Below are 13,539 nucleotides of genomic sequence, written 5' to 3' on the forward strand. Positions count from 1 at the left end.
TATGAACCAAATCTATTTCTACCAGATCCGCAAATGCTTAGAGTAAGTCAATTGCGGGTTGGGTTGCTCCACTCAAAATTAACATCGAATTGGCGGTTCTCTAAAAAAATTAGTTCCCACAAAATAAAATATACATCATCTTCTCTGTAGATTTCATGATCAAACACCCCAAAGCACTGGAGAATCACAACTCTTGTCCTAATGTCTCACATAAATGAGCTTTAATTTGACACTGAATAATGAGGACTAGATTGCAAACCCATACAATAGGTCAGATGGTGTGATTATAATTCAATGCCAATAATACCTCCAAATACTAGCGGCACTAAGGTTTTAGCATACTAGATGAGAAAAGAAGGGTGATTAAATTGAGAAATGATCCCTGAAACTAACAATCTGGAATTAAAACCCAATACAGACCTTCAACATTTGAACACGACGATTCATGTTTAAAATAAAAAAAATCAACGATGATGTAATTATTTATTGCGCTTAACAGCACGCCTTCCTTGGCCTTTCTTCGGTGGACCCTTTCCACGACGCTTCAACATTTCAAGTTTAGCCAACCGCCTGTAATGAAAAAAATACCCATTCATATCTAAGCTAATGATGTTGACTAAATTTATTACGAATGCAATTTCAACCATGTTAAGCATTTTCAGGACTATAATGCTTCTAGGAAGATGCATCTGATGACAAGTCTCAAATATTCTAATTATGTACAGCACCATCTCCAGATTTTCTGAGAAACAAACATTTTAAATTAAAAAAGAAAAAAAAGAAATATTGACAAAGTCTGCCACATAACAAATCACAGTTTTGTTAGTTATTATACAAATCAAAGCGGCTCAAAGTTTCATTCATATACAAATCATTGAAATATTATACAAATCAAACCAAAGGTTTTGGTTATGTTTCTACTACATTTTGTTTGTTATCTTATCGACATGCTTATTGGCCCTACTTGCCAAATAAGCAAGTAAACTACAAACCCAACATAACAAAGTTTCTTTTCTTTTTCTTTTCATTTCTTTTTTCAAACTATGATGGGGACAATTTGATCTTTTCTTTAAGAATGATGCAAAAACTACCTAAGAACACTTGGGTCAGCTTTCTCTAGATCTAATCCACAGATTCCATATGGAGGAGGGGTACCACCACAGGACTATACCCAGCTTGCAGGCTGCATAACAAAGTTACTAACTAAATAGTTGCATAACGCTCAACAATCACATATAGAGATGGTAACATTTTCCTCTTAAATCATGCAGGTGCGGTCAGGATATCCTTATTGACAGTCTGATATGAACTTCAGCAATGGCTAAAATAACAAGTGCCTAAGGTAAGAATAACTACATATCATGTTCCTTAATTTATTCAGGAACTTGCGGGTTCAACCTGATGGAATTTCCATTGCAAATGCTATGTAGTATGGCTTGATATTTTGGCGAACAAAAAGTGAATATTTCTGAAATTTTCAGTCTATGCTCAAAATGCCTCAAAGATATCATTAAACTATAAAAGTACTAGTTGATTTTTTTTTTTTTTTTTTGGCTGAAAACGGGTTCTCATACAGTACGTGTACGAATACACCCAATAAAGTCAAAAAACACTAGCTCACGGAGAGCCAGTGGCAACTCTCCCTCCCCCAACCAAAAGGTGTACCCTGAATGAAAGTACTAGTTGATTTCAACATCTGATTATTTCAAGAAAACTAAAATTTTTTAAGCCTGTATGATTTTGAACAATGAAATGAAACTACTCAAATATATGGATTGTGAACAAGTTGAAATGCCCTAGTTTCAGCTCATTCAAGGACAAGAGATATTGAATAAATTTCTGTCCGCAAGCAACTATGACTGTCTGACCTTCTCAAGTAAATGTCAGCCCTTAAAACTATATCAAGCAGTTATGGCGTTTGATCTTATCAAGTAAATTTCAGCCCTTAAAACAGTATCAAGCAGTTATGGCTGTTTGATCTTATTAAGTACATCTCAGCCCTTTAGATTATATCACCTACCACACATATAATCTCCCAATTACATATGTTTCCACTCATAATCAATTTTATTATGTTAATAATCCTCTCATCTGAATTACATCCTCAGCCACTAAGAGTCCAAAAACTCCTCTTCTGCTCCCACTTAAGAGCTATGCGCACCCCACGTTAAGACGCAATCGCAACTATATAGAGTACCAGATATTATGGATGTTGTAGTTTGAATCCTTGTAAATTTATTTCCATACTTATCCTACATTTAAGATGCAATCACAACTCATGTCCTTTGTTTTCTCCTGATCAAATTCTTCACACATAATCATGTGAGGAATCAACCAAAAGAAGTCGGATACTCCAGGCACCCATCTATCCCAAGTCAATCACTATCATCCGCTTACACATGGATGGACAACAGCAATACAATGTGAGCATAGAGAACAAGTGTTTGTGACTGCCTAGAATTTTCAAATTATTTACCAACGTTTACTTTGGAAAATGAATGCAAAATGGCATCCAATATATCAATATATAACATTACTGATTATTTTGCATAAAACAGATCTACATTTGCCTGTTTTGGATGGGACGACTATTTTTAAATTTTTTAATAATCATCTTCCTAATCCTAACTTGCTGCTCCAAGTTAGACAATTTAAAAGATCTTTACAAGAAGTTATTGATGGAGGCACATATCAATTTAAAGATCTCCTCAATTATTATTTTTTTAAACTAATACAAAATATCAATTTATTTTTTAAATATTAAATAATGATCAGTTATATTTGTTATTATATTTTTCTTTCAGTATGTGCATTGGCACATACACATTATTTAGTATTTTTAAAAATATGAAAATTCTGCTCCATGATCTTAGTTCCATAAACACCAAATCTTCTTACTTTAGAAACTAAAATAAAAAGAAAATGCTAAAATGTTTGCTAATTTTACATGATTGGGCTTACTAGAAATAAAATTCTAAAAACCATAAAGTCCAGTAAATTATAGAAGATGAAAATAACAGGATTAAGTTGGATCTTATGATCCAAAGGATTAGATGATGCATAATTTACATATAAATCTTATGATCCTACTCGAGCCTATCCAGATTGTCTAGTGTGGTTTTGATCTGGATAGTAAGCATAAAATAGATGAGGGTTGGTCCAGACAAGAGGATATAGAGAAGGTTGCTCGTGGATCTTAAGAAAGATAACAAAGGTTGCTTGTGCTATGAGCCTAAATGATATGGAAAGCCTGAAATAAGCAAATCATTGTAGGTCACACTTAACACCCAAATATGGCTGCAGGAATATTGGTCTTAGCAAATGAATACTTGGATCAGATGAAAACTTCACTTCCAGTTCTTCATGAAAACTTGGTTAACCGGAACATTACGTTATCATCAAAGATCTCTTCTCACCTTCTATTAGTTAAATAAGTGACCACATTGCATGGATACATGAAGGTTAATTTTTGACCAACAATGAAGAAAAGTCATCACGTGTTGGAGCCAGATTCATCATTAGGAGCACCAATTAGGACTTCCAACTGTTCCCATGACAGAGGTAATGAGTGCAGGCATTGAAGGTCTTGAACAATTTATATGGGAAGAAATTGAAGATATGGCTGGCAAGTACAAGCCTGAATATGATGCAGTGAGTCAACTGCAAATTGGCCGTGAAAACTAGGGAATTGAGGGAAGTGAATTGCAATAAAAGAAAGTCAAGAGTTTGAAGCATAAAATTGAAGATCAGAACATAGTTCTTTCATTTTAGTTTCTAAAATCTGAAACTTTCATTGACCATCTCCCAAATTTTTACAGAATTGGGAACATTTGCTCTTCATGAGTTAATCTAAACTGCTGATTCAGAACAAGAGTATAGATCAAGAGTGAAGAACTGAACATATCTTCAAGAAACATAGCAGTCTCATTTTTAGTTTCTAAAATCTGAAACTTCCATGGACTTCTTTCCAATTTTTACAGAGTTGTGAACGTTTGCTCTTCATGAGTTAATCTAAACTGCTGATTTACCATCTAGAAAGAAGGCATAAAGTTGAGACTTGAGACTTTAGAAGCTCCAATAATTACCATAATTCATGGATAATGTAATCATATTGTTTCAACTTTCATGCATTTTCAATAGTGGCTCTAGATCGATTTTCCAAAGCGACCAATCTTAAAGGTCATCATAGCAAAGCAGGTTGTTTTTCTCAACTTCGGAATCACAGACAGTCTGGAGATACCCATTACCCAGCTATCCTTAACCTACTAAGGCTTTCAACATCCAAGAATCAACAGAAGCGACTCTAAGGATCAACTGAAGCGACTGTGAGCAATTTATTGGCAAAATTTTTCTCAAGATTACAGGTTGGAAGGCTAAATATGTTTCGTCTCCGGGCATACTGGAACTACTTCAGTCAACTTTTGTCTCACAATCCCTCTTGAGATGAGCAGGTAATAACGTCATATTTGATAATGTGCACCAAAGTTTCTCTTCTCAAATCATGTTGGAGGACATCTAAATGCCATGGTCCCTTCGGTCAAATGGATGAGAGAAAAGTGCTTGACAAGGTAACGTTTAGTCTGTTAACCATGGAGTAATTTTTCTCCCATTCAGATGAACAATTTTACATTTTGAAACTTATCCACTCAAGGGAGGTGTATTTCTACTTATGTTCTTGGTGGACAACCAAGATAACATGAAGAACAAGAAAAATCCCATTAAAAAATTTACGAAGAAAATATAAAAGCGATTACCTACAGGATATCACAGAGCACAGAAACTCCATGAGAAATGATGCCGCTAGTTGGAATACAACATCATGCAAACATAGTCGGAATCTCCTAAATAATCATCCACCCTTTTCTCTTTTCTAATACTCTTTTAACAGGGCTTATTCTTCAAACAAGGGGGTTCATCTCAGAGCGTCCCCGCACTAACGTACAACCAAACAAATGGCAAGCATAAAGAGAAAAGAAAGAAAAGCACCCCTTTTTTTCGTTGGGATTCAGCTTGACCCACGGAAATCATAACCAGTTCCTAAATAATCGTCCAACTACTTCTAGATTAATGGATTTCCTAAGCATGCATCTATATACAGTCCAAGGCCAATTCTGAGTGGGTTCTCTTCCACATTCCTCGCAGAGGCATAAAAGCAAACATGGCAGGCATAAACAGATAGGAGCATAAGCCAGCAAATACGTACGAACGAACGAACGAACGAACGAGAGAGAGAGAGAGAGAGAGAGAGAGAGAGAGAGAGAGAGAGAGAGAGAGAGGCGTAGAAGAAGCGTACTCCTTCTCTTCACGGGCCAAGACGAGGGGGTCGTCGTTCTTGATGTCGTAGGGGTACCACTGGGCGACCTTGTCGCCGATGAGCTTCTTTCTCAGGATCTTGTGGGGCGACCGCTTGCCCGTCGGGTTGAGGATGTGCCCGAAAATCCGTGCCCGCGCCTCCGTCACCCCCTTCACCGCCGCCGCCGTTAACAGGCTCTTCAGGCTCATGATGCTCGCTCTCGCGCTCTCGCTCCGGGGGTGAAATGGACCGGACCTGGCCCGAAACAATAGCTAAAACATTAAAATTAACTTATGATAAATGGAAGCAAAAGAAAAATATTATTTAATGTTAAAAACTATCATTTGCATATATAGTGATGGAGTTCAATCTATATAGAGAGTATGATTTATTTGGGTATTATCTTTTTAGGTCAAATTAAAGTAAAAGAAATAGAGTTGAACCTAATCCAATCTTAGAGAGAGAGAGAGAGAGAGAGAGAGAGAGAGAGAGAGAGAGAGAGAGAGCATGTGATAGTTAATAGAGTGAGAAAGCTACTAGGATAGTTAAGTTATTGTACAATCAAAAGATATTTTCTAATTGCAAAACCATCATTTTTATATGTAGTATAGATCTATTGCCTCCTACTTTCGGTATTTTTCTTATTTTCCACCTAAAAAAATAAACAAGAACAAAACAAATTGATGATGAGCATACTCTTGAAGCCTTGTATTATGTTGTAATATGATGATTTGATTATAGAGAAAATGAAGCAATTCCTTCAATCCACTCAACTCTGACACCTTAAAGAAAATAATAAAAACTAGGAGTACTCGTGAAAATAGCATTCCAAGTCTCCTTTTTCATTCATTATAGATTAAAAAGAGTTTGGAGGATCCTTTGAGTTTGTCAAATTTGCCAATGAAAAATATATTAGTTGATATAAATAAAAACTTCATCATATATTAGTCATCAGCATGAGCCGCTTGGAAAGAAAAATATATAAAGAACCAATCTAATTTTCTCTTTTGTATTTAAATTGCACAACCAATAGAATCTTTCTAATGCATAAAATTCTTTGTCGCTATCCAAACTAATTTCTCTCTATCTAATAAACTTATTTCTTTTCTATCTTTGTTTCCTTTTAAATAGTCTTACCCACTTCTGATCACTATCTTCTACTTTATTTCTTAATTTCTATTTAATTTCTATTTATTTAATATTATAGTTTTATTTGGTATTTCATCTTTCACTAAAACCATTTAATCTATTTATCCTGTTTTATCTATCTTTTTGTTGTTACTAAATTTGTATTGCCCATTCTTGTGTGCCAATTCACTAGAAAATTGATTAAAATCCCTCTATTCATGTAAGGGAAGTCTAGACCCCAAAAATCAGATTGGATTTCTTTTTTAATTTTAAAAAAATTACATTTTTTAAACAATTATGACTAGTTAAAATAATCTTTAAAAAATAAAATTTTTCTAGAACTAAATCTTGACTTTTACGTCAACCTTATCTTTTATCACATTGCCTAATTCGTTTCAAATTAGAAGATACATCCGGTTCAAATCTTTTCTGAAAAGAAAATTTTTATTTTAATCAATCTGTTTTGAAAACTAAATATCATGGTAATTCTTCATATGTAGTGTACAATGAATCCTTAGGGTCATCACACCCTCATAATACTCATCAAGCGCTTTGTTTTGGTGTATAGCATGCCAAAACGAATGCTATATGAGAAAATGATGATCTTTGAGAGTTATAATTCGCGATTGAGAAGTGGATATGGTGAATCCTGCTCCCAAATCTTATTTAGATATATCCAAAATAGCTAGATCATGTGAGGCATAGGAATATTAAAGATAAGAATATTAATTTAACTAGCAAGTTATAAAACAATGACTATATAGTTACCACATGTAAAAAAAAAAATCTTTATTTATGGAAAATATATAATATTTTTTTAAAAAAGTCTAATCTAAGTTTTTTAAAATCTAAGCATATAGCAAATACTATACAAAATATTATTCAGAAGGCTCTCTAAGTTATTTATTTCTAAGACAACTTAAGGATGGTATTGTCACGCTGCTTTAGCGGCCGCTTTTAATTATACACGACCATTGTACGACTTTGCTCCCTTTAAAAGTAGTTTTATTTATAAGTCAAATCATGGCTACTCCCTTATGTTATTTTGAGAGAAATAACATAAAAAATAGGGTTTTTTTTTTTGCATGAATACTCTTCTAAAAATTCAAATTTGCATGAATACCCTCTTCAAATTTATATTTATTTCTATATCCTGATAAAACACTATTTTTGCATAAATATTCCTAATATAATGATTTTTCTAATACCATTAATTAAAACCATATATATTTTAATTAAAAATAAAATAAAATTTTGAAGTTACTTTTTTGTTCTCCATCACGATTGCCTTATAAATGTTTCTTTTTGCACATATACCGTTAAAAATATTTTAGTCATTTAATTTGAAACTGTTAATTTTTTTAATGGCGTTAGATGACATGGGTACATATGCAAAAATAAGGATAGAAAAAGGATAGAATAGTAAAATAAGTGTTTTACGAGGGTATGTATGCAAATATCAATTTTGAAAGGATATTCATGCAAAATTATTCATATAAAAAAATCTAAAAAATATAATAAAAATGGTTCAAAAAATATATTAATTTATATAACAAAAAAACAAAGAGATGGAGATATTTCTCTGTTATCACCTGTTATTTCTCCTTAACATCGTTATAATAGCCATTAATTTCAATCATATTGTAATGCCAAAATTCCAAAAGATATTTCTTGAGATAAGTAGTAGCCGTTATATCCGTTATGGCGCAATAATGGTTTCGATGCAGGGCCATTATAACGGAATAAGACGTTTTTTCCAATCTTTAGCCAAACTAGGGCAAGGCCGCTAAGGTCAAACCACATAAGGCCCAATAAAATTTGGCCCATTGATTTCGTCCAGGCCAAGCCCAATTAGCTATTGCCTATTGCGAATCTTGGACTAATATGATCGCTTTTAATTTTCCTGAGGAGAGAGGCTAGGCTTCTCTAAATTGGTGAATCTAACATGAGGACCATCCATGCTTAAAAGACCAAATAAATTGCTCTGGATCGTTGTAACGCCACGTTTCTGATTCAGATACTCTTTCTGTTATTTAACATCAGGGAGGCAGACATTTTTGATCTTATCATAGATTTTGGATTTAGGGTGTAATTTAACTAAATTCTAAATTTCGAAAAGAAGTATATGTAAGTATATACAAATGTGCTTGTGCATTTACTTGATAACAGTAGTATTCATAAGTGTAAGCAGCTCCGTAATGTTCTAAGTTAATAGTTCACACGATTCGTGACCTGCAATGTCTGAAATGAATGGTCAATACGTAGGCAGAAGACTTGTGTTTTAGTTTGTTGTTGGAATTATTGAAACCACATAGTTTTTGAGCTATTTGTGTCATAAGTTTACCGAATTATACATATGATATGAATCATCGACTTAAGCGGCCCACCATGCATTTTAGTAAAGGTTTCGACCTAGTTGCACCCCTCGGAAAAAATTGAAGCTGCCCCTAACATAATCTGACCCTTATTGTCTAATAAATTTATCAACTTATCATTTCTTGGCATTCAGCATGGATGGTCTTAGTGATATAAGAAATTAGATCTTTCTTTTAGGATCAGATCAAAATCTACTTGTCTCCTATATTATTGTGTTATTGTTTCATTAAATATCATCTAACATTATCTTGGGTAGTAGAGTTTTCGTTCAGACTGCTGTAATGGGAAACAGAAGTCCTTCACTTAAAGGAAGTCAATCTACATGTAGGACTAATTTACATGATTTTGACATGTCATTCATGCTTTTAGTTAGTGTTCTCACAACTTTAAATGAACCCGTCTATCTTTCCTTGAATTAGAATGCCAAAGGGTCCTGAAAACTGTAGTTTGTCAACATACCCATTTCAAAGGGAAAACGTAAAGATGAAAAAAAGGGAACAATAGCAGGAATTCTTTTACAATCGTAGTGCTTTAGAAAAGCTTGGTGATTGTCTTAACAATTCTAAATTAAAAACTCATCATGGTGAAGACATCATTGACCAGATACTATGGTTGTTCACATGTTGATCTCCATTTAAGTGAATGCCCATAAACAACTTATAAGCTCCTTTTAGAACAATTTATATAAATTTGTTTTAGAATTTTTTTAATAGGTTAAGAAAAATGGTGTGGTACACTAGAGATGGCAAGAGGTTTAGATACGCACCAATCTTCGTGGATTTGAGCTTAGTATAGCTCATGAGTTCGGAATATTATGCTATAGTCTTGATAATTTATTGGTGCTTTAGCTAATACACCTTAAAACCAACCGTTCCAAGTCAGGCTAGGTTAACCTGACTCGCATTTCTGTCCTAACCTCATTGAAGTTCATTCCATACCGAATCATACCGAAATAGGATTACTACATTCTTATTATGAGAAACAGTCATTCAAGTGTGTGCAAATAGATACTATGTTTACATATGGATCTCTTTGTTGTTGCATTCTATTTAGGATAAGAAATAGGTGCAACGGGGCCTGCTTTTGATATATCATAAGATTATCAAGACAAATGATGCAAGAATGATACTTGGGAAAGAAATGTGGAAATGGAAAAGGAGGAGAGACGATAGCTAGTGGAGAAAGATGAAGGAAACCCACTACATTAGTGAAATCGAACTTTAGAAAACTTAACGCCTCTTCCTTTGGCCATGAAAAGAAAATCTGAAAGATCTTGGCGAGTTGTAGATATAAGCTAGTACACACAAAGAAAGAAATCACCAAGAAGCAAAACAACAAATATTCACTATATCTGGAAAAATAACTTCACATCTTTAAAATTATGCTATAGCTATTTCATGATCACTAATTAAATTAAAATATATTTATCTATTTTAAAAAATTGATCATTTGCATAAATATTCAATTTGTAGAATTGCTTGGAGTATGAAAAATATGCAACAAAGAATTTAATAAACCAGACAACATTTTGACTAGGAATTGCATTTTGCCTCTAGGGTTGCCAATAAAGCTAGAGCCTGCGTGAAGCTTACCAAAGAGAACGAATATATTATGCAAGGAATAATTCTAAAAAGCATCTCTAAATGCGTGCTTGAAATCTAAGCTAACATGGCTAGTGGATATGATTTGGAGCTCAATGAACTAAAAGATAAATACCAACTTTGCAAAGTATATTAAATGGGACAGCTCCTTTGCACGGGGATTTTATAAGGAATCTTTTACTGCTAACGGAGCTGAAATTTCCTTGTGGAATGTGCTGACTGGATCCACTTTAGACCAAGTACAAAGTATGAGTGTTGTATGTGGGGGAGAGAGACAGAGAGAGAAGCTTGCAATTAACACCCACTTCCTCTTAAACCTTGCTTTTGCCTTCTGCAAGAGTGCAATTAGGGGCGCAACCGAGTTGAGTAGCTAGAAGCTCTAGCTCAACTCGACTCAAATTACTCGGACTCGAAACTTAATTTGAGATCAATCCAACTTTAATATCTAAGCTCGGATTTGACTCGATAAAAAAAAAAAATATTTGAGATCGACTGGATTCGACTCGAATGTCAACCGAATCATACTAGAGCGCGAGTTCAAATCTTGAACATAATTAAAAAAATATGGTTAAAACAAATATAGTATAATACCATATTTTAAAAGATTAAATTAATGATATATTATAAATAAAATATAATATTATTTAAAATATATGTATACTCGACTAAGCTCATGAGTTTTCAAGATGAGTAACTTGCAACTCGAACGTGGCTTGAAAACCTGTTCTAGCTACTTGAGTTTGGTAATAATCAAGTCAAGCTTGAGCAGCTTGTCAGCAGCTCGGCCAGAAAATCCATTCAAAGGCAAAAGGAAAGCTTACCTATAAATGCGGACGGCTTATTTGTATCTTTTAGTTTAATGGGACAAATATGTGCCTATTCGGGTTTAATATGCACTAAGTTCTATTAGGCTGCAATGAGAGTTGAGCAGCTTGTCTAATTTGATTCTTTTTACAACGGTTTTCCTAGCTCAAATTATATTTCTGGTTTTCTATAGTATAAAGCCCAGCCAAACAAAAATGCGAACCTACAGAGGATATATCCGAACAAAAAAAAAAAAAAAAAAATTAATGGCAGCCTAACAAAACCAAATTGTGTTTTGGTTGATATTTTTGTTTTTAGGTGATTGTTTGACTTGGTTGACTTTATTAACGCGTCAAGTCAACTTAAGTTTGTGTATATACTGTTGGTAGGGTCCATTATAGACTGGCCCTGTCACGACCAACCTGTCCGAATTGAACCAATTTGGAGGATACTTTTGTTGTGCATCGTATGTGGTGGAAATGGCAGCACTTTCCAAAGCGATTACTGTAAAAATGAGTGCTGATGCTATTATTCCTTCAGAATCCTGGCTTTATTGGGGCACTCTTTTAGAATTCTCAAGAAAAGTATATAATGATTAAATATATGTAATGATTAAATATATGGATAATCACAGTTACATTATTCAAACATGATTCCACTGAGGGAAATTTGCATACGTACAGTGGAAGTTAGCAAATTTCAAGATAAATTTAAAGGTTCAAAGTTCAGAAGATAATCTGAAAACAAAAAATGTAAACTAATTGTTATGCTACATGCTAATGCATGATAGAAGCAAGAAGGGGTTCCAACCACAAATTATGTTAATAATTCGTAATTAAAGGAGTATTTCATGAATAGGCCAAGAATAACCTGCTTAATTTGTGATTACTAAATGATAATTTGTGTAATATCCAATATTTGAGTACTAGACAGATGTTAGAGAATAATTTCAAATTATTGTTGAAAATATTTGATAATTAGGAACGAGAGCATCAAAATTCTATTAAAAAAATATGGTTATAGAATCAACCAAAATTATGATTTGCTGAATTTTTCAAAAACAAAATATTAAGTTGCCGATAATTCATTATATTATTCTCAAAATGTAAACCTTCAATGTAATGCAAATTATCAGGAAATTCGGAAATAATTATAAGAAAACTTATCTATGATGGATAAGTTTACAGGAAAAAAATTAAGAAAATGAAATTGAAAACAAAACTTATTTCAATATATTTTCAGAAGATTTGAGGCGAATCTTCCTTTAATTGTCGAAGAAGAAAGCATCTATTCCCTTCTGGAATAACGAATGGTATTCATCTGTCACATAGAGAGAGAGGGTGAGAAGGAAGGGGTGCGAGAGGAGAGAGGAGAGCTTTATAATGTTCTTACTCATCCTCTTGTTTCTTTCCGGTGGGGCCTAGAGTGTCAACTGGCTGGGTCTGACTTGCTTTTGTTTGGATTTGGTTGATGGAAATTCTTTATGACATTCTTCTATTCGACCAAAGCGATTAGGTTGAGCCTAAGAAAAAAGATAGGTCTCCCCACACATTACACCATCAATGGCTCCACCCCAAGGGCCTTTATTGAAAGATGTTTCCATGCCCAACCACCAACATTAGGGGCTCAATGCAAATCTATATATATATATTTTCAGCGCCCACCAAGTTCTTTAAAGTGCTTACCAATCCATTTCTCATGGTATTGATACGGAAGATCACAACCAAATCTATACTCTGACTGTCCTTTGCTGCATTATATAAAAATTTGAGGACCTAAAGTGCTTTTCTGTATATAGAATATTGATCATATACGAGACTGATGAATGATAATTAATAGGAAAAATACCGTGATTCATGGGAAGTATATCCAATATTATTTTCTGGATTCAAGAAATGGTACACACTCCTGTCTTGTCTTTTTCTTTTTTCTGAAAAAAAGAAGACACTGAAACAATGCGTTTAGGCTAATTTCCAAATGTCACGATAATTAGTATATTTTTTTGTGAGGGAGCATAATAATTGCTAGTTTGTGAGAGAACATAATAATTAGGAGTTTAAAGTGCATGATTGACAAAAGTAATTTAAAGTGTACGACTTAATTAAGTTGTTAAACATTTCCTTTTGGGAAAAAACCTGTAAGATGAGGTAAGCATAAAGAGGAACTTGAAGATCGAAGCCTAAAAATGGCAAGCACAAAACTTGACCTCCTGGCAAAATGTAGAGATATTTGTCGGTTTGTCCAACTTCACATCACCATGAAACCTCTCTCTATTGGTGGTGCATAAAGAACTAAATAGCGGCCTTGTTCATCACCAAAAAAAAAAAAAAAAGGAAA

The 13,539-nt window shown here is 33.7% G+C and overlaps 1 protein-coding gene across 1 annotated transcript; it reads right to left on the bottom strand.

Moving 5' to 3' along the window:
* Positions 1-247: 247 nt before the first annotated feature.
* On the bottom strand, positions 248-5,548 carry LOC103700770. Its single transcript, XM_039119255.1, has 2 exons — positions 5,294-5,548; positions 248-570 (listed from the first exon to the last, which is right to left on the bottom strand). Exons 1-2 carry the CDS (start codon positions 5,500-5,502, stop codon positions 480-482), a joined length of 300 nt encoding a protein of 99 aa, XP_038975183.1. The 5' UTR covers positions 5,503-5,548; the 3' UTR covers positions 248-479.
* Positions 5,549-13,539: the final 7,991 nt, after the last annotated feature.

The sequence above is a fragment of the Phoenix dactylifera genome, unplaced genomic scaffold (genome assembly GCF_009389715.1).
Source record: "Phoenix dactylifera cultivar Barhee BC4 unplaced genomic scaffold, palm_55x_up_171113_PBpolish2nd_filt_p 000515F, whole genome shotgun sequence".
Lineage (NCBI taxonomy): Eukaryota > Viridiplantae > Streptophyta > Magnoliopsida > Arecales > Arecaceae > Phoenix > Phoenix dactylifera.

What these genes read in the sequence shown, in the direction of transcription:
- LOC103700770 (XM_039119255.1), bottom strand. Translation starts at nt 5,502, where the DNA reads ATGAGCCTGAAGAGCCTGTTAACGGCGGCGGCGGTGAAGGGGGTGACG. An exon ending in TTGGCCCGTGAAGAGAAGGA is followed by an intron (nt 571 to 5,293) that starts GTACGCTTCTTC and finishes TTTTCATTACAG; the next exon opens with GCGGTTGGCTAAACTTGAAA.